At 39.5% G+C, this 25485-nt stretch overlaps 1 protein-coding gene across 1 annotated transcript in view; it reads left to right on the plus strand.

The window, feature by feature from the left end:
- The window catches only part of shq1 (SHQ1, H/ACA ribonucleoprotein assembly factor), a 38029-nt gene that overhangs the window by 3875 nt on the left and 8669 nt on the right, over window positions 1-25485 (plus strand). The window contains exons 4-11 of the mRNA XM_026348924.2: window positions 1489-1617; window positions 1722-1882; window positions 2005-2117; window positions 2205-2302; window positions 10162-10319; window positions 10844-10897; window positions 15556-15679; window positions 23643-23763. Coding sequence (XP_026204709.1) covers window positions 1489-1617; window positions 1722-1882; window positions 2005-2117; window positions 2205-2302; window positions 10162-10319; window positions 10844-10897; window positions 15556-15679; window positions 23643-23763 — 958 coding nt within the window. The remainder of the gene's footprint in view (window positions 1-1488; window positions 1618-1721; window positions 1883-2004; window positions 2118-2204; window positions 2303-10161; window positions 10320-10843; window positions 10898-15555; window positions 15680-23642; window positions 23764-25485) is intronic.

The following is a 25485-nucleotide window of genomic DNA, read 5'->3' on the forward strand; positions in this document are numbered from 1 at the left end:
TGCTATTTCATCCCATTTAAAAGGCTACTGGAACCATCTGTAATGCCATAATGATTACAGCCTGCACACTGCCTGTAATATCTCTTCACAATGACAGTGACAGTGACAGGAATCTCATACAGGAGTATTTCTTACATATATAACCAGCATATGAAACATGATAGTGACTGCTGGTGTGACGTTCATTATCGTCAGCTCTGTATAATCTGTCATTGTCCTTTGTCTCCTATTCTGTTGCACATAATCAGTTGTAATGAAGTTGTCCTTATGGAGACGTCTGCCTTATGGACTCTGACACTTCGTTGCACGTCTGTCAGCATGGCCCCAGTTAACACACTGTGTCTAAATAAGCCAGTAACATCTGCTAATAAAGCTCAGCTAATGAGTGTCCTTGTTTAGACTTATAATGAGCAATCATTAAGATCCCTCTTTCAGGCTCTCCTTTCTGCAAGGCCTGCAACTCGAGCAATTAGTCAGCTTCCATCGTAAAGCTTTTAAGCTTTAGCACTTGGGTGCATTGAAATTTTATGAGGTCTTTAGGCGACCATCAGATTATCTCTGTGGTGTAGCCGAATCATTCTTATTCATCAATCATGCAGTGCCTGTTTGGTTTTAATAGCAGTTTGTAAAGCAGCTGCTTAATTTTGAAGTGTTTCCTGTGCAGGTGGCCTGATTCATCTGCGAAGATTTGTTATGAAGAGATACTTACTTTCAAATTAAGATCTATGATTATACAAAAGGTGAACAGTTTCCTCTGAAATATATTACTGGGTTGAAAGTCATGTCTGCTTTAATTATTACCTTGGTATAGGCTTTAGATACACATATGAATATCTTTTAGCACAGAACATGGACGTTGGCTCTGATCACTTACTCTGAAAGATATTTAGGAAGTGATCACTTATCACTAGTATTAACAAAAGGAATGATTACATGACGTAAAGGCAAAACGGTGCTTCACTGGAGGTACAATTAAATCACAACAATGTGAAAAAGAAGAAGAAACACAAAGAAAGTTGCTGCAGCTAGAGGACTGGTTAGCAGACGAGGTTGTAAAATAGTTTCTTAAAAATGCAAGTTAGCTTTATCATCAATTGAGTGCAGTGATTTGTTTACCCCAGGCTCATTTCCATTTCTAGATTTATTCTGCGTCTTTAATAGATTGTGGTTGGCTAAACGCTACGCTGCCTTTAGTGCACACATTATACGTTTGTTGTACAAGCATAATAGAAATGTATAAGTGAATGACTCTTAATATTACCTGCAAACATTTGCTTATCTGCAGCATGCAGGAGCCTAATTCTGCCTTAACACTTCATTGAGTGTTCATATGAGCACCTGACTGTTGTTTAAGACAAAAGAAAAATGGTGACACAATCCTTGTCACACGTCAGGTCTACAAATATAAAGTGGGTTAGATAATACCTAATGTATACAGTAGTGTGATAGAGTAAAACATCTCTTACTTCATGTCCTATCTTGCTGTAGGTCTTTTTACTCTCCGGGTCCCCAAGGAAACAGCTGGAGAGCACTTTGAAGGCCTCCAAATGCTGACAAGTCTCCTCGCCCCAAAGGGCTCCCGTTCAGCAAAGCCACTGGTAGAAGACCTGACTGCAGGTAAGTCATATTTGTCCATCAGCTACATTAAGTCAATATGTAGTTTGAGCAAATAAAGAACCAGGTGTGAACCAGTAATCAATCATAACTATTCAATGGTTCAGAAGGATGCAGTCAGGGTGTGGGAGATGATGAAGAGGAAGATGAAGAATTTGATTGGCACGTTGAGCAGGAGGTGTACAAGGAGAATTCTGAAGAGGAGCTGAGGACCCTGCACAAATATGGCTTTGGCAATCAGAGGTCTGGAGTGTTTGCCAGACTACAGGTGAGGCTTTTGGTTTAACGTGAATATGCATAGACAAAGCAGCTGAGCAGAATTTTTTTAGTCATACAAAAAATGTCTTATTTGAACAGTACAAGGATTAAATACTACTGTCATCGTAACAGGAGGAACTCAGCGATGTGATTGATGTTAAGAACCCAGAAGGCACCACAGCAGCAGAGAGGAGGCAAGCACGACTGGAAGCAGAAGTGTCAGCTTTCTCTCCTGACCATTACCTGTAAGACCATCATAGGAAACCCTCTTACACTGTAGAACTTAGCTTTATTTCTTTATTCTGTCTGCTAACATCTATGTGCCATTGCAGGGCTGATTTGTTTGAGGATAATGAGATACAGGGGTTGCTGAAGTTTAGACCATGGTGGACAAAACTAAGTCCCACTACAGGACAGGATGAAGAAGCTGGTGAGTTCAAGATGTCCCTAAAAATTATGATGTATAGGTGTTTAAATCTGAGTTGCTTGGCTCAGACTCTGGCTTGGTTTTGTTACAAGAATTGGATTTTAGTTTCTTTCTCTCAAAGATAAAAAGAAATCCAAAGTCCAAGGTTTTCTGTCTGAAACAGTGCATCAGCTTTAATGTGAATACACTGAAACAATAATGTTAGAGATTCAGGCCTTTTGCCACAAAGTTCCCAAACTGCAAGGGTTCAGACGAAATGCATTGATTACAGTGTTGAGTTGAGCAATAATGCGTACATGCTCTGAAAGGAATTTCTTTTTGATAGGTTTTGTTATAGTACCTCTGCAATCCACTTTGCGCAAAATTGAAAAGGTCTGGCTGCACAAGCATGGTGCCACAGAACTCAGACAGACAGAGTGCATCTTTTAAAGCTAAAACCAGCTGAAACCAGCTAGACAAGGAGACATGCACGACCAAACACAAAACTAGACGAAGGTAATTAATATGCACACTCGTCACCATCTCCACAGGGGTGTGAATCACTTAAAGTAACAGGAGACCACCCTCTGTGTTTTAATCTGTCTAACTGATGGGTGACCTTGAGACTTTTCTGGCATTGTTAAAAAATGACTGAAAAAATTTGGTTAACTCAACATCTGGTCAAGAACGCTCTCCAGAATGTAGGAATACAAAGGCAAGTTCAACAAAACACACAACAAGAAAAACGGTGTTCTAGAACAAAGTCCTGTGGACTGATGAAACTAAAATCAACCTCTGTCAAAATGATGGAAAGAGGAAAGTGTGGAGAAATAAAGGAACAGCTTTTGGCCCAAAGCACACGTCATCTGTCAAATATTGTGGTGGGTCTGTTCTGACTTGGGCGTATATGGCTGCCAATGAAACTGGCATCCACACTGGGGGTTTATTGATGATTCACAGCTGATGGGAGCAACAGGACGAATGCAGAGGCATTCCGTGTGCTCAAATTCAGACACACAACACATCAAAACCCAGTGGATGACATTTCTCTCATTCGCCAGGACAATGATCCTAAACATCTGTCTCCAAAACATCTTCTGAGAGGTTAGAATAATAACTTGTCTAGAATAAAAAGACAAAACAAAAGTTATGCTCACATTACGCTGTTTCTCTGCTGAAGTGGCCTCCAGGAGACTCTGATGTGATCAGAGAGATCAGAATTCATGTTTTTTTTTAATTTCTCACTTCTGTGCAAATTCCCCGCCATGATTATTCAGTGTCAGAATCTCGAGTTAAAAGATTCTCATTATATATCATATCATCATATTATCATATTATGTGAATGTAGAACCTTCATCTGTAAAGTAGTTGAAAACTATAACTGTGGCGTAAAACATACAGTATCTTCTTTCATAGTGTAGTACATTAGTAAATGGATACAAAATAAATTAGTAAATGTATTTAAATGAATGCTTTGTCAACTTTTAACTTGTACACTTATTCTTCATTATTTAAAACAGAATTTTACCCTTATTTGATTTTGTCAAGCAATTAAGTGACCAACAAAGTATAACTGAGGGCTACCAGAAGATGGCATCAAGTTGGAAAAATTGAGAGTAATCATTCATTGTTGTTATAGAAATTAAAACACTCATGTTGGCCATTGTAGTATTCCCAGTAGTACAATAGTAAAACTTCTGCTAATAGTATTGTGAACTGAGATATTGTATGTGGAGTTACAAATAGGAATGTGTTGGCTGCGCTTCATGTCTGCTAGGCACAGACATTGTTCTCTGACAATATACGAATCCCCACAGGACACATGAGTCTTTTCACTGCCCTCTTTCCAGAGGAAGATCAGAGCTCCGCTAGTTCGCTGCGCTCCCTGCCAAACAGCCTCAGGGCTCTTCAACAGGAAAACATTTGCCATTATGAAGGATTGAACTTTGACCTTTCCTAATCACTACAACTCTCTGCTGACTGTTGACCAATTTAAACAGCCAGTTCAGTAACAACCCCAAAAACGCCAGTATTTCTACTTTGTTGTTTTTTAGTATCTTTTTCTTTTTGTGGCAGTCGGATGCCGACCATTTCAAATCAGCGGCTCATTTACTTAGATTGAGAGGTGCTGCTCTTTGACTGGAGCCTCCTATCTTCATTTCCCCGTTCAGCCTTCTGCACAGAATGATAGCTTGTGAAGCCTCTGCACTGCCAGAGTCAATTTAATTGTGCCATCTAGCACCTCTAACAGCCCGCTAATTCCAGCACTTCCACTGTTAAAGCAGGCACATGGCTCACAGCCACAGCTTATGTGTAGTGCATGGGTGTCGTTCGCTTGAGAGAGGATTTAGATTAACTAGATAGCATTATCGCAGGACGCGGTGCTGCTGGTTGCGTTTCCACCGGTGCGAGGGCCCGATCGCTGATGAGCAGCCATCAGTCAGCAATGCAAAGGCCATTAGCCGCAGTCTCGAGTTTAGCCCCCAAAATACATTACAGTTCCCTGTTGCACCGTCGGCTCCCTCGCCTCATTCTGCATTCTAAGACAGAGTGCTTCACTCGGGAGCCAAGGCGGAGATAAATGGGCCAAATTAAACTTAATGGCTTGATTGACGGGTTGAATAGCATTAGCCTGAGCTGAGTGTGAAGAATGGTGTTGGTCAGGAGATTTAAGCACCTCTGCATCAAATCTTGAAAGCATGCTCATGATTTAACTGTTTGTCGTATATTTAAAATAGCGAACCACAACTGCTCCGTGTTGGGTTTTTTTTTTTTTTTCTTTTCTCCCCCTTCACTTCTGCTAAGTCTGCTATATATATGTATATATATATATATATATATATATATATATATGTATATATATATATTTATATATATATGTGTGTATATATATATGTATATATATATATATATATATATATATATATATATATGAATGTATGTATGTGTATATATATATGTATGTGTATATATATATGTATGTGTGTATATATATATATATGTGTATATATATATATATATATATATATATGTGTGTGTGTGTATATATATAATGTGTGTAGTATCTGTATATATCTATCTATATTATATATCTATCCTGTGTGTGTGTGTCTATCTATCTGTATATCTCTCTGTGGTGTGTGTGTATCTATATCTGTCTATCTATCTCATCTGTGTGTGTCTCTCTCTGTCTCTCTCTATCTGTGTGTGTCTCTCTCTCTGTGTGTGTGTCTCTATCTCGCTGTGTGTGTCTACTCTATCGTCTCTCTCTACTGTGTGTCTCTCTCTCTGTCTCTCTCTATCTGTGTCTCTCGTGTCTCTCTATGTGTGTGTGTGTGTGTGTGTGTGTGTCAGACTTCGCAGTCACCTGACAGATGGATGTGGACAGGAGTGCTAATGAAGTAGAAACTGGCCCCTTTGTGCTCTCCAGTGTCAGGACGAGCTCACTGACAGGCCACAGCTGTCCTCTGGATGTCTTTATTCACACAATGGTCCATGCTCAATGGTTGTGACAGCTTGATCTCTCTTTACCTGCTGCACTTTGTTATGGCTGACTTTAGAAATCTGACCTCTGAGCAAGTCAGATAATCTGCTGTTGTTTTAGGCTATCAAAGTCTACAATTTGAGTGTGCTACATCATTTAATATCTATTTGATTTGTTCTTGATATGACTTCCCAGATCATCAGTGTGTGTATGCTGCACAATTAACCATATCTACCATCCAAGGTCATATGTCGACCTTGTGAATTTGTGAAATTTTGGGAGTGGTTTTCAACCCACAGCAGTATTTTGACGAAGCATATTTACTCCATGCCATCAGGCCATCTGGACCTGTAGAGAGCAGCGACGAGCCAGGCCGCCGATCCAACTGGAGGAATTAGGTCAGGAATTAATTTGCAATCAGCAGAAGCCCTCATACACCGTGTGCTAATACCCTCTAGAATTGATTGACTCCATAGAAAATAGAAATGAATGAATTTGGTGGTGAGTAAATCTATCAGGTCTGTTCAGCTCACCTCAACGTTTGGCTGCAGGATTAATAGAAAATATAGCAGCATCACGAGGCTGCTAGGTCTAAGTCAGCAAAGACTGGTTTAGCATTTAACTATTGTGAGTGTAGGATTTTAATTTGAAAGTCAGTGTGTTGTGCAGTATCCTTCTTCACGACAGATGGCATGTGTATATGCTGAAATCTCTAGGATCACTTTTTGTGTGAACGATGATCTGGAAATAGATTTGCATTATATCAACATTTGTACATCTTTGACATACATCCTTGCTGTTATATTTTTATGTCTCAAGTGCATCTTGGGTTTATTTGTGTACATTGTGTGTGTGTGTGTGTGTGTGTGTGTGTGTGTGTGTGTGTGTGTGTGTGTGTGTTCAAGAGACATTAGGTGCACCTTTTCTTGCACATCTGTTGCTTACGATGCTCTGTTAATGTGTTCAATCTGTATGTGTGTGTGTGTGCTTTTTAATATTTTCACCCAATCTGTCAAGGTGTCTGTGTGTGTGTGTTTGTGTGTTCTGCTTAGTCGTGCCTCCCTGCTACAGCTGCACTGACAAGGAACTCAGGTAGCATCTGCAGGGAGCCGAACCCTGACGTAATGCAGCAGGAATCTCCATCCCAGCAGAGCCAAGTTCCCACTGCAGGGAGAGATCATTCTCAAGCCCTGTGCATGTATGTGTCTAAATATATTGTGTGTGCCTGTGTCGGTTTGTGTATTTTCCCCAGTACACACCGTCTCTCTCATAAGGGACTCGGTACAGGGACTCTCCACTCCTCATGCAGTGAGAGGAATTGCTTTCAGCTGTTCTATAAGCTGCTGGGAAAGAAAGAAAGAAGCTGTTGAGTTACAGCATGTTCCTGCAGACATTCAGCAGACCTCTCAATACAGAGCGATGCAGATAGCTTAAATGGGATTGAAGTCTGTTTGTGTCGCCCCATTAGGCTTGCCACAGATCCCCATTAAACAGATGTCTCTTTTAAAAGGCAACAGTTAATGATTTTACAAAAAGCAGGGAAGAAGAGGTTTGAAGTTTTTTCATATGATCGGGCTCTGTATGCTCTTAATACAGAGCTGCAGTACATGGGCTCATGTCAAACCAATGTACTGTAAGTGGGACTGGATGTTCTCACTTTGCTCTATTTTGCTTCATCTCCTCATCAACTTCAGTCATATTGAGCTGCAACAGCCCCCAACTTCTTCAGAACAGGTTTTGCTGGTGTGAATATGAGAAAAAGTTTACATGTAGGGTTACTCATAGAAATCAGGTCAGAGTTTCAGTTCACCTAAGTAACCTGTTTGCTGTAAGTGCATGAATACGTACTACAGGAGTAATGTGATTTCTCTTCTACGTTGGACTATTAAAGCACGAATCTGAGGTTTTTCTTTTGTTCAGTGTGAGTGTTTGAGTACATCAAAGACGGGCAGACAGAACAGAGTTCCTATTTCTGGCTGGTTTCTGAATTTAGCAAGCGTGCAGAGGAAAGCCATTTCCACAGGTTATGTTAGTTTCAGTGTTAGACTTTGACACGATTTGATCTAAAAATTAGGAGGCGTCACTCTGTGTAATGATCTTGTTCAGCCTCTCCAATTCTTCCATGGTCTGCAGGCTTATTCAATGCCCGTCCAAAAACAAGTCACATACTCATAATATCTTGTTGGATCTCCTTTAGCTTTGATTACGGCATGCATTCACAGTGGCATCATTTCGATAAGCTTCTGCAACATTTATTCCCGTCCGGAGTTACAAAAATTTTTTTTAAAAGCTTTTGTATTGATGATGAGAGAGTCGGACCACTGTACAAAGTCTTCTCCAGCACATGCTCATGACATCAGAGAAGAAAAAATCCATTGATGGAATAACCTGGTCATTCAGTATATTCAGGTAGTCAGCTGACCTCATAACGTTGCTGAACCAAGACCTGATCAACTGCAGCAACCCCAGATCATAGCACTGCCCCCTCAGGCTTGAATGGTAGGTATAAGGCATGATGGGTGCATCACTTCATCTGCCTATCTTCTTACCCAGACACCCATCACTCTGGAACAGGGTAAATCTGGGCTCATCAGACCACATGACCTTATTCCATTGGACAGTTCTTAACCTAGTTTTACTAGTTTCAGTCTCCTCGGATGGTTCCTTTTCTCGATTCATGTCAATAATTTGACCCTTCTGAAACAGATTAACATCTTTTCCACGACCTCGGGATGTGTCTTCCTTGGTTGTTTAAGAAATGAGAAGCTACTCACTCAGTTATTGTTAAATAACTTGTTGCCAGCTGAAAAATAATCATCCATACAGTAATTATTAAATAGGAGTCTCTCACCTATTTGCTTAGTTAAATCCAGGTGGTTGACCTTTTTTTGGACAAGCAGTGTACGTGGCAGAGAATGCACCATTCTAGAGGTCAAATTTCCTGGGGACATCATAATTCTCTAAACTTCAAGCTGGAAAATGTGTGAATAATGAAAAACGCAATGTGGGAAAATAATGTGCATCCACAATTAGTCAGCAATTATTTTGATCATTAAGTGTAGTCGACTACATCAACTATTTGTAGATGAACAAATCCTTAAAAATAAATTCAGAATATTTAATTTGACAGTTTTAAACTAGTTTTTATGTGACTATCTTAGTGCTGACCTTACACTACAGCTAACACTGCAGCTAAACTATTTACATAGTTGATTAATTTATAAATTATCAAAATGAGTAATTGAGTGTTTGGATTATAAATTGCACAATTACTCAATGTTTCATAATTAGCTATCAGCTCTATTCATCTGTACTTTATATGCACTTACTGTTCTGCACTGTGATATTTTGGGTTGGAGCTTTCCTCCTGGATGTTTTTTTGATTTACTACTGGACCCATACATCAGCCAAGCAAATAACAGTGACTTATTGCAGATTTATCTTGCTGCTGTGTATGTCAGCCAAAAAGCAACAAAAGATTGCAGTACTGAAAAGTATGTCTGAGCTCATTTAGAAACAGTGCTACCATTACAGATTTTACCAAATGGAGAACAGTGAAAGTTTTTTTTATTTGTATGTAAGAGATCTAATTTACTCTTCATGTCATAATTAATAAATATTTAGGAGATCCCAGGATTTATTTGGGATTTTGAAAATTATCATTGGTCCATCAGTTGTTTAGATTTTCACTATATATCTAAAAAAACAAAGAGATTGTGCACGATTGTATTAACGTTTTCACACAGAGGTATTGTGATGCTAATGAGAATTTTAAAAAGGTGCTTTTGTTTGTATTTTACAAACATTCTTTTGTTAATGAACACACGAGTGCACCCAGAAACACACAAATGCTAAAAATCCTGGGTATGTGTCCCTGGAAAAGGGAGCAAGATTTGTCAAGAATTTGTGGCAAATATCAGGATCTCTATCTACAGTATAAAAGGCATGGCAAGCATAACTGAGAGAAAATTCTACTTTTTCAGATTTAGCCAGCTTAGTTTGAATGTAATCTGAAAGATTTAGAACAAGAAAATCCACTCTATTAAGCTGCTTTATCACACTAGTGCTATAATGAAGCATTGTGCCCTTTACGTTGATGCATGATGGTTTCAGTATTTGTTTAACTGGAAAATCATTAGTTTGTATTTCTAATTTGTGGCTGAAAAGCGTGCATAAGGAATGTTGGTTTAGTGCAGTGCAGAGTTTGTAAAGTCATTTACACCCCCTTAGACTAGAGTGCATGCTACCACCTAACCAACACTGCCTCTTCCCACACCCACTGCTGGATTCTTCTGCAGCTCTCATGACAGCTCTCTCTCAGTCCTTTGAGAAACACACACTGAGTCTTGTGCTGACTTGAAGTGGCACATCTAACTGTAAAATCCTCGTTCTCATGCAGCCATGCTGTTCACTGATGGAGAGAAGGAGCAACTGAGAAAATTCACCAACCGCTCTTACCTGCTAGACAAGATGTCCCGTTACCAAGCATGGCTCAGCCTCGTGGACATCCTGTTGTCGTATTGCTACGAAGTGCGCTCAACAGAGGGAGAGCATAATGTAAGTGTGTGTGTGTGTGTGTGTGTGTGAGAGGCAACTCCTCCTGAGCAGCACTTAGCCTCGGATGACAAAGCCCTCTATCCTCAAATCCTTTAGACCCCCTTCCATTTCATTCAGAGCCTTAAGAGATTACCAGCAGATCCAAGAGCTCAGTCCAGGCCTCTTTGTGTCATTCCTCTAAGGTAGCTCGAGACAGACAAGGTGAGCGAGGCTGATTTCATTGTTAAAAGCACTTCATAGCATGTGTGAAATACCAGAGAAATTTCACACGGCAGAATGTTTGATTGAAGCTGTGAAAAACGCAACCTGTCATATGTGAACATTTTAATTTCCATTTGGAATACTGTAATCTGAAGAAATCCCTGAGCAAGTCTCCCACTGTTTTATTTTGTGAACAGAAATCTGAGCAGCTGCTCTGCATGCTTTTGTCCAAGCAGATTTTATTGTCCTACATGTTCTTGTAGTATTTCCTAGTTAGTTTTCCTGTCTGTGGCTGTGATGATGAGCGGCTGTTTCCTCTTCAGGTAGAGTCACCATGGACAATCAGAAAACTCAGCGGGACTCTCTGCTGGCTGGAGGTGAGTCATTTATTACACAAAGAAATAAAAATGCTCCAGTGCATGATTTACTCTTGCATACTTATGTTTATAAAATGGCAAGCATGTGCACAATTAAACATATTACAACATATTTTATTATCTAATCTTTTTCTGGACACCATTATTGATGTTAATGTATGACCGAGAGATTTTTACTAAACCTGTAGCAAAGTTTGCATCACTGCAATTAGTCAGTTTAGTTGAGTATTTATTTAAGCCCACAAATGTAAATGAACCCAGCTGCAGGTGCAGCCAAATACAATGTGATGTTACGCTGTTGTGAAACCTGTTGTCCAGGAAGCAGTGTAGCACAAAAGGAAATGTTTTATGCAGCTGTAATAGTACATTTAAAGATTTAAAGGATAAACTTTGAAGTGGATTTTGTCCCCTATCAGTTATATTGGAAGCATTTTCTGGAGAGAGACGACAGCTACAGCATCAAATGGGCACCTGACTTCTGTATTAAAACAGACTCAAAATAGGAAAAATGAAATACCCTAATGTTGTCAGTTCAACAAAATAATGATTTTTTTGTATGGTACTGAAATAAAGCAACTGTGAGCCATCAAAGGTTAGGTAAAACAGACAGGAGGCCACTAAGGAAACTAAAGCATTGTTGGTTTTGGGACTTGTGGTGTAGAGAAAAAGTAATGTTGTAGTCCATGTGTTTCTCTCTTGCTTTATGCCTGTCTTGCACAGTTTCTCTTTCAAATAGTCTCTTTCCCTCTGTTTGTATCCATTAAAACAATTCTGCAGATTATAAACATTTTGCCAGTTTGTACAGTAAGCTTTGTCTCCTGCAGTGGTCATTCTGCAGTTATGAATCTGGTCCTGAGGCTATCTACTAAATATACACAGTACATACCCATTCCGTCCTGCAAATGTTTTGTGTTTTTAAACAGGAATGGCTGAAAATAATTCTATGGCACCAGACTTTTGCACAAAACATTGATTTATCTTAAATGTAAATGTGAAGAATTGCTTTTGGACTCTTTGGCACATTAAAATCTTTAGTAAATAGACTCCTCAATGTGGATGTGCTTCATTTTCCCTCTTTTATTATTTTACCATCAATTGATTTTGTATGTATTCATTAATTTTCAGGTTCAATCCCCTTCCCTAGTTTCAGCTAGAACAAAGCAAACAAATAAATAAATACACATTTTTAATTAAACAAATTCAACAAATCAAAACATGCTTTTTGAAGTGTCTAACAGCACTTTTCATCATTCTCTCTTATACTGATATTCGCCGTGTCCGACAACGTGGCGCTAAAATGTCAGCTACATTCAGGAAGCGAGTTATGACTGTCATTCAAATGCATCCTTGCCAACATCCGACATAAGACTTATGTAGAGTGAAAGTGTAGCAGGCCTTGGAGTCTTTTTATCTAGATGAAGATATTATGATAGAGGTTCAGCTTGTAATAGCTCGGATGTGTTATGAAATGATTAGAGAGGCTCTAGATGATGAATAAGAGTCTTTGACAGGTTTTCACTCCGTATAAATATGTTGGCAGTGGAAGGAATGTTGGAAGACACATTAGAGAATGATTTTTACAAACTCCATCACTGTTATTTTCTCTGAAATAAACATTTCAGGTCCAAGTTCTATCCATGGTGCTAAATGGAACCGTAAAGTGAGCTACAGGGGGCTATTTATCGTTGGACTTGGCACATAACCTGTGCAATAGTACTAACAGGTGTTCCTGATTCAAAGAGTAGATGCCACAAGACAATTACTGAGCGTGAAGTGTGTGTGTCTGAGTGGCATTAGAAATAGGAGTGCCCTGATGGTGTCTAGCATGCCCACAACCAGAAGGAGAGACTTTAAAAATGCTGTAGAGTCATACAGGTTTCCACCCAGTCCAGCATTTTAAAATAATTTTCTGCACTGACATGCCAGAACAGGAGGAGACACTTAAATCTGGTGTTTTTTGTTCAAGTGGTTGAAAGTGGTACATTCTTCTGTTTGCTCTCAGCTCGTTATACCTTTGTTCCTACTCTCCCTTATCACTCATATTACTATTTCTGTACAGTCAAAAGCAAACTGTTCTCAGTTTGACTTTTTACCTTAGGTGCCTGCACTACTACTTTTTTATTCTTCAATCATATAAACATAACGACAGATTAGTTATAGTCTTTGGGGTCTGTTCCTCTAATACAAGAAGCTGGTTGTAAGGTGAGTAATCTGGATATTTTATCTGAGTAAACTGTGATGCGAAACCGTTTGTGTTACATCAAACCCTGTTCCAGGTGTGAGAAGGTTTTGTGTTTTAGTCAATAACATTATCCAGATTACTCAGCAAACCTGCTTCTTGGAAAAGGGTCCTGTAATGTGAGAACACAATATTGGTGTGGAAAAGTGCTTCGTTGTGAGGACGTTGAAATTTCACTGTTGAAGTTTTGTCATAAAAAGGTTTTTAATAACATCATTTCAGCAGTGAAATCTTTGTGGTTGTAGTTTTGTAAAACAGTGTTTTGGTTCTGCAACACAGGAGTTTTGTGAGCTGTTTTCACATATGAACTCTGGACAGTGTTCAAAGAATCAGATATCCTCTTACACGTAGCGCGCAACACTTGTTCTCACTCATTCAATAGTCTGTTTAGATTAAAGCGTGCATGAAGCAGAACATGACACAAAAAGGGCGCTGCAAAAATCTGTGTTTTTTTACAGCACTTTGAAGCAGATGCTGTTGCATGATTAGAAACAATATGTTGTGTATATAACTCAGGTTCTCCTCAAAGAGAGAAGTGTGGCACAACACCAGAAAGTATGATGAAGATTTCCTATATGTTGTGCTGAGCCGATCGGCTGACAATGCCTAATTCTCTGCCCACTTCTGAATTCTCCAGACACTTACCTGCTGAAATGTCACAAGGGCTCAATTGGACATTACTTGGTCTGTGTGTTACTGAGCTGGTAGGGTAACATCTGTTTCATGTTGTGAAAACTGCTTATGAGGCTTAGTGTGGATTGGAGGTCAAATTGTGGAAGAAAAAATGTATTTGCAGTAATTGCCTTAGGCATTGCTGTAGGAAGAGGTAGCCCCAAATCACCACATTAGGGCCAATAAATCTCATAAAGCCCCTCTTCATATCTGTGTCTTATATCCAGCTATGTCCAGACTACTTAACCTAGTAATTCCTGGTCAGCTCCCCAACAAATGCTCTTCTGGCTACTCAGTTAGGCTGTATGGTGGTAAGTCAGATGGTTATTGAGCCCACAGTGCTCTTGGGGACAGTCAAACCCTAAGAAATGGTTTCATACATTTGTCCCAATGTATTATTCACCACAATTTTATTACAGAGGTCTACAGAGAGTTCATTGGACTTCATGACTTATCTTCTGTCCTGATATGCTGACTTGTGGGATCTTTTACACACCGTGCCTGTCTACACTACTTCATGTCCAGTCAATCTAGTTTACCATAGGTGGACACGAGTCAAATTCTGGATACGTTATAAGGATATTTAACGCAAATATAAGGCCACTGATCCTAATATGCAGTGCCACAGTAAAGGGTTTGAAAATGACAGTTTTATTTATTTAAAATTAACTACAACTGGATAAAATGTGCAAAAAGCAAAGGAGATTAAATCATTTCTGGAACCACTATTGAAGGAATTAACTTTTGCTTTCCCTGGACCTTGACCACAGTTTGAGAGGCAGTAGTTCTTCTGCTATGGCGACAGTGGAGTATAGAACAGTATGCACCCACCTGGCAGCTCTATACTTCTCATCAGTCCGTCAGCAGAGCTGTCGGCTCCTATTGACAGATTCGATTCCCCGCTCCTCACCTCCCCCTTCTCCTCCCTCTCTTCTATCCTTCACCTTCTGCTTTTCAGTGAATTCCTCCCTGTCTTTGACTGCCTGTCTGTCTGTGTGTCACCACGGATATCAGCTCTGCTTCCTCACTCCATTCTCCCTCCTCTGCGCAATCTCTTTTTTCATGCTCTCGCTGCCTGTCTCTCTCGACTCGCCTATGCCTAACATTCTCCTTTCCCTTTACCCCCCATCCCCCGCCTCCCTCCATCTGCTGCATGTTTACTTGTCATCAGTCGACTGCACTGGTGTGACTGTGAGTCTCCCTCCACATGCCCCCCTCCGCAGCAGCAGACCTTATTTACACTCCTACTAAACAAGCCCAAGGGAGAGCATGATCCCTGATGACACGCACTCGCAAGCTCGCAACACATCCTTAACAAGCCACAAAGGAAAGAAGGGGAAAAAAGAAACACGGGATAAAAAAAAATCTCTGTTTCTGTCTTCGGGCCGTGTGTCCATTAGTGCAGAGAAAATCTGAGAGTAAAGGCAGTGATTAAAGAGAAGCAGCAATTAACAGGACAGGGCTGCAGAGGTGTTTAAGAGTTGTGAGCCCCTATTTTGCCAGCTCTATAAATGAGGAGTTGTTAGGAGTAATTAGAGCATTGGCAGCTGCAGTGCACACAAATGGAAGCCAGATTCAACCTAAGAAAAAGACGGGATGGAAAACTCACAAGCTAAAGTCTTTGCCTGAACCAAACTGTTAAATAACAGTTGTGTCTTTCTTTTCAGGTCTTGTGTGTCCTTGAATAAGAACACAGCCTGTTTTTGTGTCGAATAGCATTCTCAGTGCTGGGTTCTCTGTTTTGCAGACATACAGCTCCTTGCAAGATGTCCTGGTGTCTTTTGGACGGAGGGTATTATGCTACCCACTCTACAGACACTTTGCCATGGTTTCTGCGGCTGTTCATGACACAACAAATATTTTACAGTCAGGTGAGTCCTTTCCCTTCCCAAAAAATGGCATTGTATGAGCAGCCCACACACACACATACACACACAGGGTCATAGACACAGAGTGACCTTTCTCCTCTACAGACTGGTAGTGACCTCTCAGCGTGTGCTACATGTTCACGAGCCTGCAGTCTTTGTGGGTTTTGTGGTTTTGCACTTAAAACTATCAGCTTCAGCTAAATCCTCTTAGTGTGGATTCATTTCACTCCGCTGTGAACATGATCGCAGCTAATTAGTGTTAATTGATTTTGTCCACCCCATGGTTTCTTCTGAGTGGTGTTTTTATATGTAAATAAGGTTGTGGAGTGTGGAGTCGGAGAGAGTCCGCTGCCTGACTGTTAGCAGTGGGATGCCAGTTGATTGCCAATGGTAGCTGGTGAACAGCCTTTCGTGGTACATTGCTTACAAGAAACGACCTGCTGGACACGTGCATCATGAGCATGCTACAACGTGTGTGAGAAAGTAATATTCCTCCAGCTAAATGAGAGGAATATCTCGCTCCCATCTTGCTCCCTACATCCTTGGGGAGCAAGATGGGAATTAGTTGAGAATAGACTGCTGACTTTGATATCTCAAAGCTCACAGTAATCTTTAAATCAAAAGTCCTTGCGGACAGATGAAACTCCGCAGTGTAAACATACTCAGGATGTGTGAGGGCTAAGATTATCCAGCTTGTGATGATTTTACCACCAGTAAATGACAGCAAATTAAAAGCCTTTTAAGCTCCAGATTAACATTTCCGCGCCTCATTAAGTAGGAAGATGAGTTGATCAGGAGAGCGAGGAAACAGCAGTAAGAGTCACTCTTTTTCACTCACCTTCATTCTCATACTTCAGAAACACAATTTCTGCCATAACTACATGTTTCATTTTCATCCTGAAGCCTGAAAATGATTCCAGTGTCTCCTCACAGCTCACACAAGATCACACTCGGACTCTTTTTTTGTCAGCCAGCTGATAATAATAAGCTCTGTTTATACGTGTCAGCATATTAAGGAAAAAGAGCAAATTATTTCATTGTTATTTTTCATAATGTTCATTCCCGACTCATAACAGTTATTATTTGCAAGCATTAGGGAAGTATGAGTAATGGAGCCTTTCCTTAATGAACTGTAACACTACAGTAATTTGGGCTGGCATGTGTCTGAGGGTGTATTTCCGCCCAGAATTACTTTGCACACTAATTAATATGTCAGGATAAGGCAAATGGAAATGCATGCTCCATTTTTGAGGCACTTCATTTAAGTGGCTGCGAAAGCAAACATTCATAGGTATTAGTAAAACAAACCTATTAATGGCAGCACACAGGTTAAGGCCCTTAGAGGATATGTTATCCGGGGGTAAATATTTAAGTAACCTTCTGGCAGCATGGTAAGTATTCTCAAGGAGCTTCTCTACCTTCCTGCTACAGTAAGTACAGTGCCTATAAAAAGTATTCACCTCCCTAGATGTTTCATCCTTTTATTGACATTATAAATCAATCATGGTGAATAAAAGTTGGCAACTTTGACAAAAGAAATGTCAGAAAAATACCTAATTTATGTTAAAGTGAAAACTGGTTTCTACAAAGTAATGTCAATTAAATAAAAATATGTAAGGTGAAATCAGTCTTTGCATTAATATACACCCCCTTTAAAAAGAGTCCCCTAATCCAACAGAGGTCCAGATATTTGATGCTAGCAGTCCCACAATTAGTGAAATGGGGATCACGTGAGTGCAGTGAATGTGTCTCAAGTGATAGCAGTATAAAGACACCAGTCCAGTCACTGGTTAATCAGTATTCCTGGCTATCATTACACCATGGAGATAAAAGACCACTCCCAGCAACTCAGTGAACAGGTCATTAAAAAGCACAAGTCAGGGGATGGATACAAAAATAATGTTCACACCCGATCCCCACGCAACCTGATAAAGAATGGCAAAAAATTCCAGTGTCCAGATGTGCAAGCCTAATTGAGACCTATCCTCATAGACTCCATGCTGTGATTTCAGCCAAAGGTGCATCTGCTAAATACTGACCTGAAAAGGGTGAATAGTAATGCAAAGACTGATTTCACCTTACATATTTTTATTTAATTGACATTACTCTGTAGAAACCTGTTTTCACTTTGGCATTAATGAGGTATTTTTATGACATTCTTTTGTCAAAGTTGACAACTTTTATTCACCATGATTGATTTATAATGTCAATAAAAGGATGAAACATTCAAGGGGGTGAGTATTTTTTATAGGCACTGTAGATGTAACTAAAGGGCTTCTGGCCAAGGATACAGGGGAGCAAAGCGCCTGAGAGGCCTGCAGGTAGAATCGGCTGTCATGATCAGACCGACCAGATATGCTGAGAAATTACAGATGTGAACCCTTTGTTACAGATGTATCAACTCTGCACCTCTGCTGTCATTCATTTAGGTTTGGTAATTTCAACTGTGGGAGTCCAATTTTAGGTCAAGTAAAGCACACTGACCTAGTTCATGGAAAATCACGGAAGAACTGAACCACAATGCAGTTTTTTACATTTTTAAATGGACATACAGTATATTCCTCCTTGGATTAAAAAGTGAGAAATAATTCTATGAATGTTTTAGTGCCATGTTACCTATAACACTTCCAACATCCAAACATATACATTTTCATAAACTAATTGCTGTGCTTATGAGAAAATAAAAACACCTCAAAATGTCCTTAAATACATGATTCAGTAACGATAAAGCTATACTACAGCTTCCAGGGAGAAGTAAATTGTAAATCGGTTTTCGTGTGACCTAAAAGTCCTATAAATGATATATCATATGCTAATAAGTGGCATATGAGATGTTTCATGATGTGAATTTGTTTAAATATAGTATGATGCAGATTCCAAGATAAGTTTTATTATGAAATTGTTTCTGTTAGTCCTCTTATACTCTGCTTTGTTCATTGTTCCCTTATCTACATACAACTATATTATTTTTGATTATGTTCTTAAAGCATCTAGATGATGTCAATCTTGTTTCCAAAAAGCCTGGAAACAAAACTCTATATTTGATTGAAAATAGTACTAAGAAACATATCAGTAGCTGAAACCACAAAATATATTTTTCCATTGCCAGTAACTCTACAACATACACACTCAGATAACCAGGTTACCGTCTGTTTCTCGAGTAAGCTGATTTCTTTCTTTTTCATGTAAACTGGAAACCTGGTTACCGTAATTGAGGTAGGGGATTAGAGAAACCTCAGGTAGATTTCTTTCAGGGAACTCGGATTACTATGGCATCTAAACACGTAACCAGGTTTGTAACAAGATTTTTACAAGGACACGTGTGGCAAAGGCTGCAGGCACTCGATTACTATCAGCAGAGAGCTGTGGCTGGATGAAAGAAGAGATCATTACACAGAGTAATGCTGCCTTATTTTCAAAGCTAGTATGTCTAAAACCAACACAAAGTTTCCCTCGGATGTCTAAATAAGTCACTCTTCATCATGTATTTCTTTTTTATTTGGACAATTTGTGCTGTGAAAGGAGCACCATGTCTGTCTCATCCCAACGCAGGTATCACAAAAAAAGATTCAGAAAAATTACCTTATACAGTTAGAATTTGTGAACCATGCTTCTAGAATAATTCAAAGAAAGAGGAGAAATCCAATGCTGTATGTATGCACAGATTTCCAGTAGGGAGGTTTCTTAAGGGCATTGAAAACTTGTTCCCCAATTACCCGAGAAACCTGGTTTGTCTCAGTAACCTTGCTACTGAAGTGCATGTTTACAAAGTCTGCAACTCACAAATAATTTGTATCGAGTCAGTATCACAATAGCTCTGAGTCTTCCAGATGTATGGATAGGGTAATGTCTACTACTCCGTGAAAGGCTGCATAGGCAAATAGTTCAACAACTGAAGAATAACTTTTCTCAGTCTAACATTGCAAGGACAAGGAAAGTCATCAATAGTATATAATGTCAATAAAAGATTCAGAGAATCCACAGAAATCTCTGTACTTAAGCCACAAGGTTGAAAACTGATATTGAATAGCCATGGATGGCCAGTCTCTCAGGTGTATATATACATATATATAGTGTGTGTGTATATATATATACACTGTATTATCCGAGCTATAGGGTGCACTTAAAAGCTAGTTATAAAGTTATAACTGAACAAGTTTGGGAGTTGTTGTGAATGCGTTGAGTAAAGTTTGACTGATTGTTTTGTTTCGCCTTTTAGTCCGGTGTGCTTTATATGTGAAAAAAGTTCGAAAATAGATCATTCAATGACAGTTTCTGGACTTATACTCCGGAGTGCCTTATAGCTCGGAAAATCCAGAAACGCTGTCACCTTCTCAGGGGAAAGGTCATTTAAGATGGATTGAACTGTCCTGTGATCATATGAGTCAAAATGTACAATTCTTTTTGTAAATCATGGTTGCCTCCAGGCTGAAGAGGACAGAGGGCCATACAGCTTATTATCATCACATGGTTCAAAAGTCAACATCTGTTATGGTTTGGCCATGCATTAATGCACACACGGCATGCATAACTTTACATTAATGCTGAATGATGTACAATATACAGGTTTTGGAGCAACATACATGATATCATTTTCTGGGAAGGCCTTGCTTAATTCAGCAAGACAATGCCAAAACACATTTTACACGTATCACAACAGCATGGCTCTGTGCGAAACTGACCTTCCTGCTGTCCAGATTTGTCACCTGTTGGACAACACTTGGAAAATTATGTGGCCAAAAAGAGGACAAAGGATGCCACAATATGGGCAGCTGAAATTTCTTTATATCAAGCAAGACTAAGACTAACCAGTAGCTTTCAAAATTAAAGCAATCTGTCTCATTATTTGCCAAACAACAACTTGTTAACAAGTGTTATTAAAAGAAGCCGTTATGCAACACAATAGTATATATGCCCCTAGGCAAAGGTGCTACATGGAGTGGAGACAATTATCAATTGTTCACTTTTCTGCCTCAGTTTTTTTTTTTTCATCTCTATATTTTTGTGCAGAACACAATGGCAGCTTTAGTTTTTGGTTTCACTCACACCTACCACTACATCTATGCAAGTCTGTTCATTCATCAGCTATAAAGGACTTACTGTTGTGCATTTGAAGTGCACATTCATCCCCACTCGTTAGATAACCTGCTCTCGCTTAATTAACACGCCTTTCTCACTTGTCACAGGGATCTCACCAAGAATTGCAAATCTCAAATGCAGAGAGCAGCCTTTGCCCTAATTTTTTACACACAACTCATGAATCTTCACTGTGAAAAAGAAGTCAGATCTTGGACGATGGTGTGCTTTTACCTCATATGATCCAAGTCCTGAAATTGAGGGGCTGAGCTCCCTGCATGCGATCCCATGCTTAAATGAGAACCAAATGTTTGTTTAAGGTTTTCCTCACTGCAAGTGTGCTGTTTATTTTGACTAGACTGGAATGTCTCTGGACAATGCCAGCCAGTTCTACGGAGGTGGAGAGGAGCATTTTCTCTTGCCCTCAGTGGACTGTTGGCCACATCATAAGGCTATTTATATGCCTGATTGGAGAGAGTGCTGTGGCAGTTGGGCTTGTTGTATACTTTTGAAACAAGTGATTTGTCAGAATAGCAAATTGAGATTCTGTGCTGCAACATGCTGGCTTAAATACATTGTCAAAGTGCAGGCATCAACAATCATGTCATACACATTGTAGCAACAAGCTCCCACCAATCAGTACATAAAAATTTTTCCTCCTATTCTTTTCATTTTTTCAGTAGTAAAATGTATTTAAAAATGTATTTAAGTCATCAGATGAACTGAATAATAGAAAGCAATGATTAAAACATGAACCAGACAAATGTCTGATATATTTGTATACGCATACTGTGTATACTTACTGCATGCATACTGCATAATGTTTAAACAACGCATCAAGCTGTGTTGGTGAGCATGTGCTGAAATATGGTCCTGCTGAAAGGATACGGGTTGTGTTTACAAAGCTTATTAGACATCTAAACACAGCACAGTGGTTGGTAGTAGTCCCAGACAGGACTTACAACAAAGTTATCTCGTTGCAATGATCTCAGACAGCAGAAAGATAGCGTTCACATTACAAAGTAATCCACCAGGAATGTGAGTTTGCATGCACATGATTGGCCAGTGCAGTACCTTGTTGCATGATATAATGTTGTGCACATAGACGCATCTGGATCTAAAAGGATAGAATGTGGCTTGCTATTACTGTTAAACCTTAAAAAAAACATGAACACCCAGAAGAAAACTATAATTTATTATAGTATCAACATAACATTGTTGACTTTGGTAATCTTTATACAAACTTAATAAAACATGTAAAGCAACAATAAAGTTGTACACTCCCCTCCAAAAGTATTGGAAAAGTGAGAGAAGATTAACATTTCATTACATTGCTTTTATGTCTAGATGTTTACGTCTGGATACGACCTTTTTTCATGTGACCAAAACTATTGGAAAATGGAAACTTAAAATAGATTAAAGTGAATAAGACCTAATATTTAGTTGCAATAACTACATCAAGCCTGTGACTCATTAACATCCCCAAACTTTTGCATTGTTCTTTTGTGATGTTTTTCCAGACTTTCACTGCAGCCTCTTTCAGTTGTTGTTTGTTTTGTGTGTATATGCAATGGTTTTTTTAAATGAACATTTAATTGATAATTGTTTGCATCAGTTTATCCAAGTCCCCAAATAGCTCAGATTCCCTTACTTGAATGGTGTGTGTGGTATCTAACTATGCAGATAGTTGTGGTTTTATGTGCTGAGGTTTTAGGGGATTTATCTTCATTTGTGTGGCCTCCACTCCTATTCCTTGTAGGTCATAGGAATTTTATGTTTTGGTGCTTAAATCATCAAAATATAAAAATGTTCTTGTGATGTCCAAACATGTTCTTTGGAATAAGAGCAGACAGCAAAGTTATTTCATAACTGATTTTGTTTTCTGTAATGTAATTACTGGTGTTTTTTGGGCAGCTTTAGCCTTTTTGTGTCTTAGTTTTTGCAAATCAGATTTAAGAATTAGTGCATTACAATCACATTTGTCTGGCTGAAGGTTGATTCAAACAGTAGGCTCCAACACCTGTAATAGTAATTTGATAGATAGACAGGTAGACAGATAGACACTTTATTCCTAGAAGGGAAATTGCAGAGAAACATAAATATATACACAGATTATAACAGGAATAACACAGGAAAAAAAATAAAACATCTAAACACATCTAACAGAACTAGACAGAAAACAATATGAGAATCACAAAATGTTTTAAGAAAAACGTAAAAAGAATGACCAGACAGTATTCTTTACATTATGTTTTTTTCAGTGCTGGGCAAAAATAAAGATAGTTGTATTGTTATATTTTGTAAGGTCATGACATTGTAAAGTACCATGAGATTTGGCGCTATATAACTGAATTGAATTGAAGATAAGTCACCTGTATTTGCCTTGGTCCAATGCACAGTTGGAAAAACATTACAGATTATTCTACCTCTGAATTGTGCAGTGGCTGTAAATTGTGTTACTTTGAATCAGTTTAGGCCTAATATGATGTTGCACAGTAGCTGATTGGACAGACTAGAATAGGAAAATCTTCAAAACTATTGAGTGCTAGTTTTGAAAAATCAATATAACCACATTTTTGACAGAAAACCTGAGCAGAATATTCTTTAAATGGACAGAGTGAAGACCAAAAATAGAGTTGTCTTCTTCTGGCTCTTTTGTCTTAGATGAACCACTTCCTATCCAGGAACTCTTCTTAAACTCAAATTACTCTGCAGCTTGCTGGGATTTTCTTCTAATCCTGTACCTTGGCTTTTATGTATGGAACAATGACGGCGAGCCTTTAGATGCATGCTGTGTCTGCCAGCAGCTGGAGTGCATTGTCATTCTTAATACTGAGCACGAATAACACTCTTTTTCCATTTGCCTGCCATGGTGTGTTCCTGTGCACAGGGAAAGCCTGCGTCCTCAAATGCCTGCTGGATATTCACAAAGTCTTCAGAGAGAACGACCCGGCCTACATACTAAACGATCTGTACATCACAGACTACTGCATCTGGATCCAGAGGGTCAAGTAAGTTCACCGACACACGCACAAATCCATGCATGTGAACCTCAAAAACCTTCATCTAGAGAGAATTACCTTCAGAGCCAAGGGAAGTGCCACTCAGCCCCGTTGATGCACCAGTGCTTTAGAGGAGAGGATTAGATGAGTCATTTGTCACAGCAGGTCTTTGACCAAACTAGTGATAGATGCGATCTCCCTTGTCTCCATTATCATGTGTCAGAAGTACCATTAGTGAGTCTTCCAAGAGCCAGCTGCACTCAGCAGATTCACACTGTATCAAACTTTGAAAAGCTCACGTGTGCTGGGGCTTCTCATATCCACTGCGGGTGTAACCTCCTCTAACATTTCGAGCCAAAAATGCGAACTCTGCACTTTTTCCCCAAATGATACAGGTTTTGATGGGTCTCTCCTCCTCCTAGTTCATATTTTACAATTACTTGCACATTTCAAATGTGAGCCTGCGAGCGCATTATTCAGTAATGAGCTCTGTTTTACTCTTGGCCAGGGTTCAGCCAAGTGGTGTGCTTGTCTGGAAAAAGCCCAGTTGAAAAATGTGTGCCTGATGTTGTAGGCTCGGCGCCCAGATGCAGACACGATAAAAGGTCTGCAGGGATTTAGTGCTTTTTTTTTTCTTGCCCTCCCCCTTCCTTGCATTCTTATTTCTACATTTTTCTAGCAGGAGTCTTGAGTTGTGCTCTAAAAAATGCTTTGAATGCCCAGTTAGTTTGTAGGATGACTTTTCCGATGAAGACACCGTCTCTATCTCACACTGTAAGCACATGAAGCTGCTGAATCTCTGTCAACTCACTGAAAAACTCAATTAGTTTCTTCTTGGCTGAGGGGGCCCCCCGCGCGCTGCTTATCCTCCCTGCTCTTCCTCTCTTTTCCTCCATGTACATTGGGACTAAATGTCAGCTTGACCTGACAAGATTCCTACTCCGCCTGCACCGATCATTAAATTGATTGGTCCGTGCTCTCATAGCACTGACTTGCGATTGAATTGTTAGAGTTCCCCTTTTCTGTTTTGGTTTTTTCCTATTGAAAAAGAAAGTTACGTTTTTTTTAAATCCTTACATAAAGTATAAGTTGTCATCTTGTCAAAAGAACGTTATCATAAAACCACTTCTATCACCTTTTAAGTCTTGTGAGAGCATCCAAGTGTGTATTGTGTTTTGTTGTTTCAGGATAGGTATTCTGGCAGCCATAAAAACTTGATGCAATCTCAACTTGTGGTTTCTGAAACTGTTCTCTTGTTGTAATATTCAAAGGATCCTGCAGTGAAAATGCAAAGGTGCACAGGAGAGGTTGGGAACGATTGTGTTTTACATGGACGAGCCTCCGCAATCACACATGCGGTTTATTGTGGCAGCCTTTTGTGTTGTCTGACAGGTTTGATGACAGATCGTGTAGGCATTGTTTCAGTGTGAGATATTCCCCCGTGCAGGATTTGTCATCCTCCGCTAAGTGAGTTGTCTCTGGGAACTGGGCGGTAAGATGAGATGTAATCTATACCCTCGGTGCAATCCCTGTATCTTGTCACTCCCTGCTGCCGAGGCAGACACCATCAGCTGCGCATGATGGACACAACGATTAATGGATATTTGCCTGCTGGGGGGTTGATTTATTTAATCTGCTTGCTGTCCCACATGCATTTCTACTCTTAAAGTTCCTCTGACTGCTGAGACATCAGCCTTAAATTTACAACCTCGTAAAAACTTCAGCATGATT

The sequence above is a fragment of the Anabas testudineus genome, chromosome 5, assembly GCF_900324465.2.
Source record: "Anabas testudineus chromosome 5, fAnaTes1.2, whole genome shotgun sequence".
NCBI classification, from domain to species: Eukaryota; Metazoa; Chordata; class Actinopteri; order Anabantiformes; family Anabantidae; genus Anabas; species Anabas testudineus.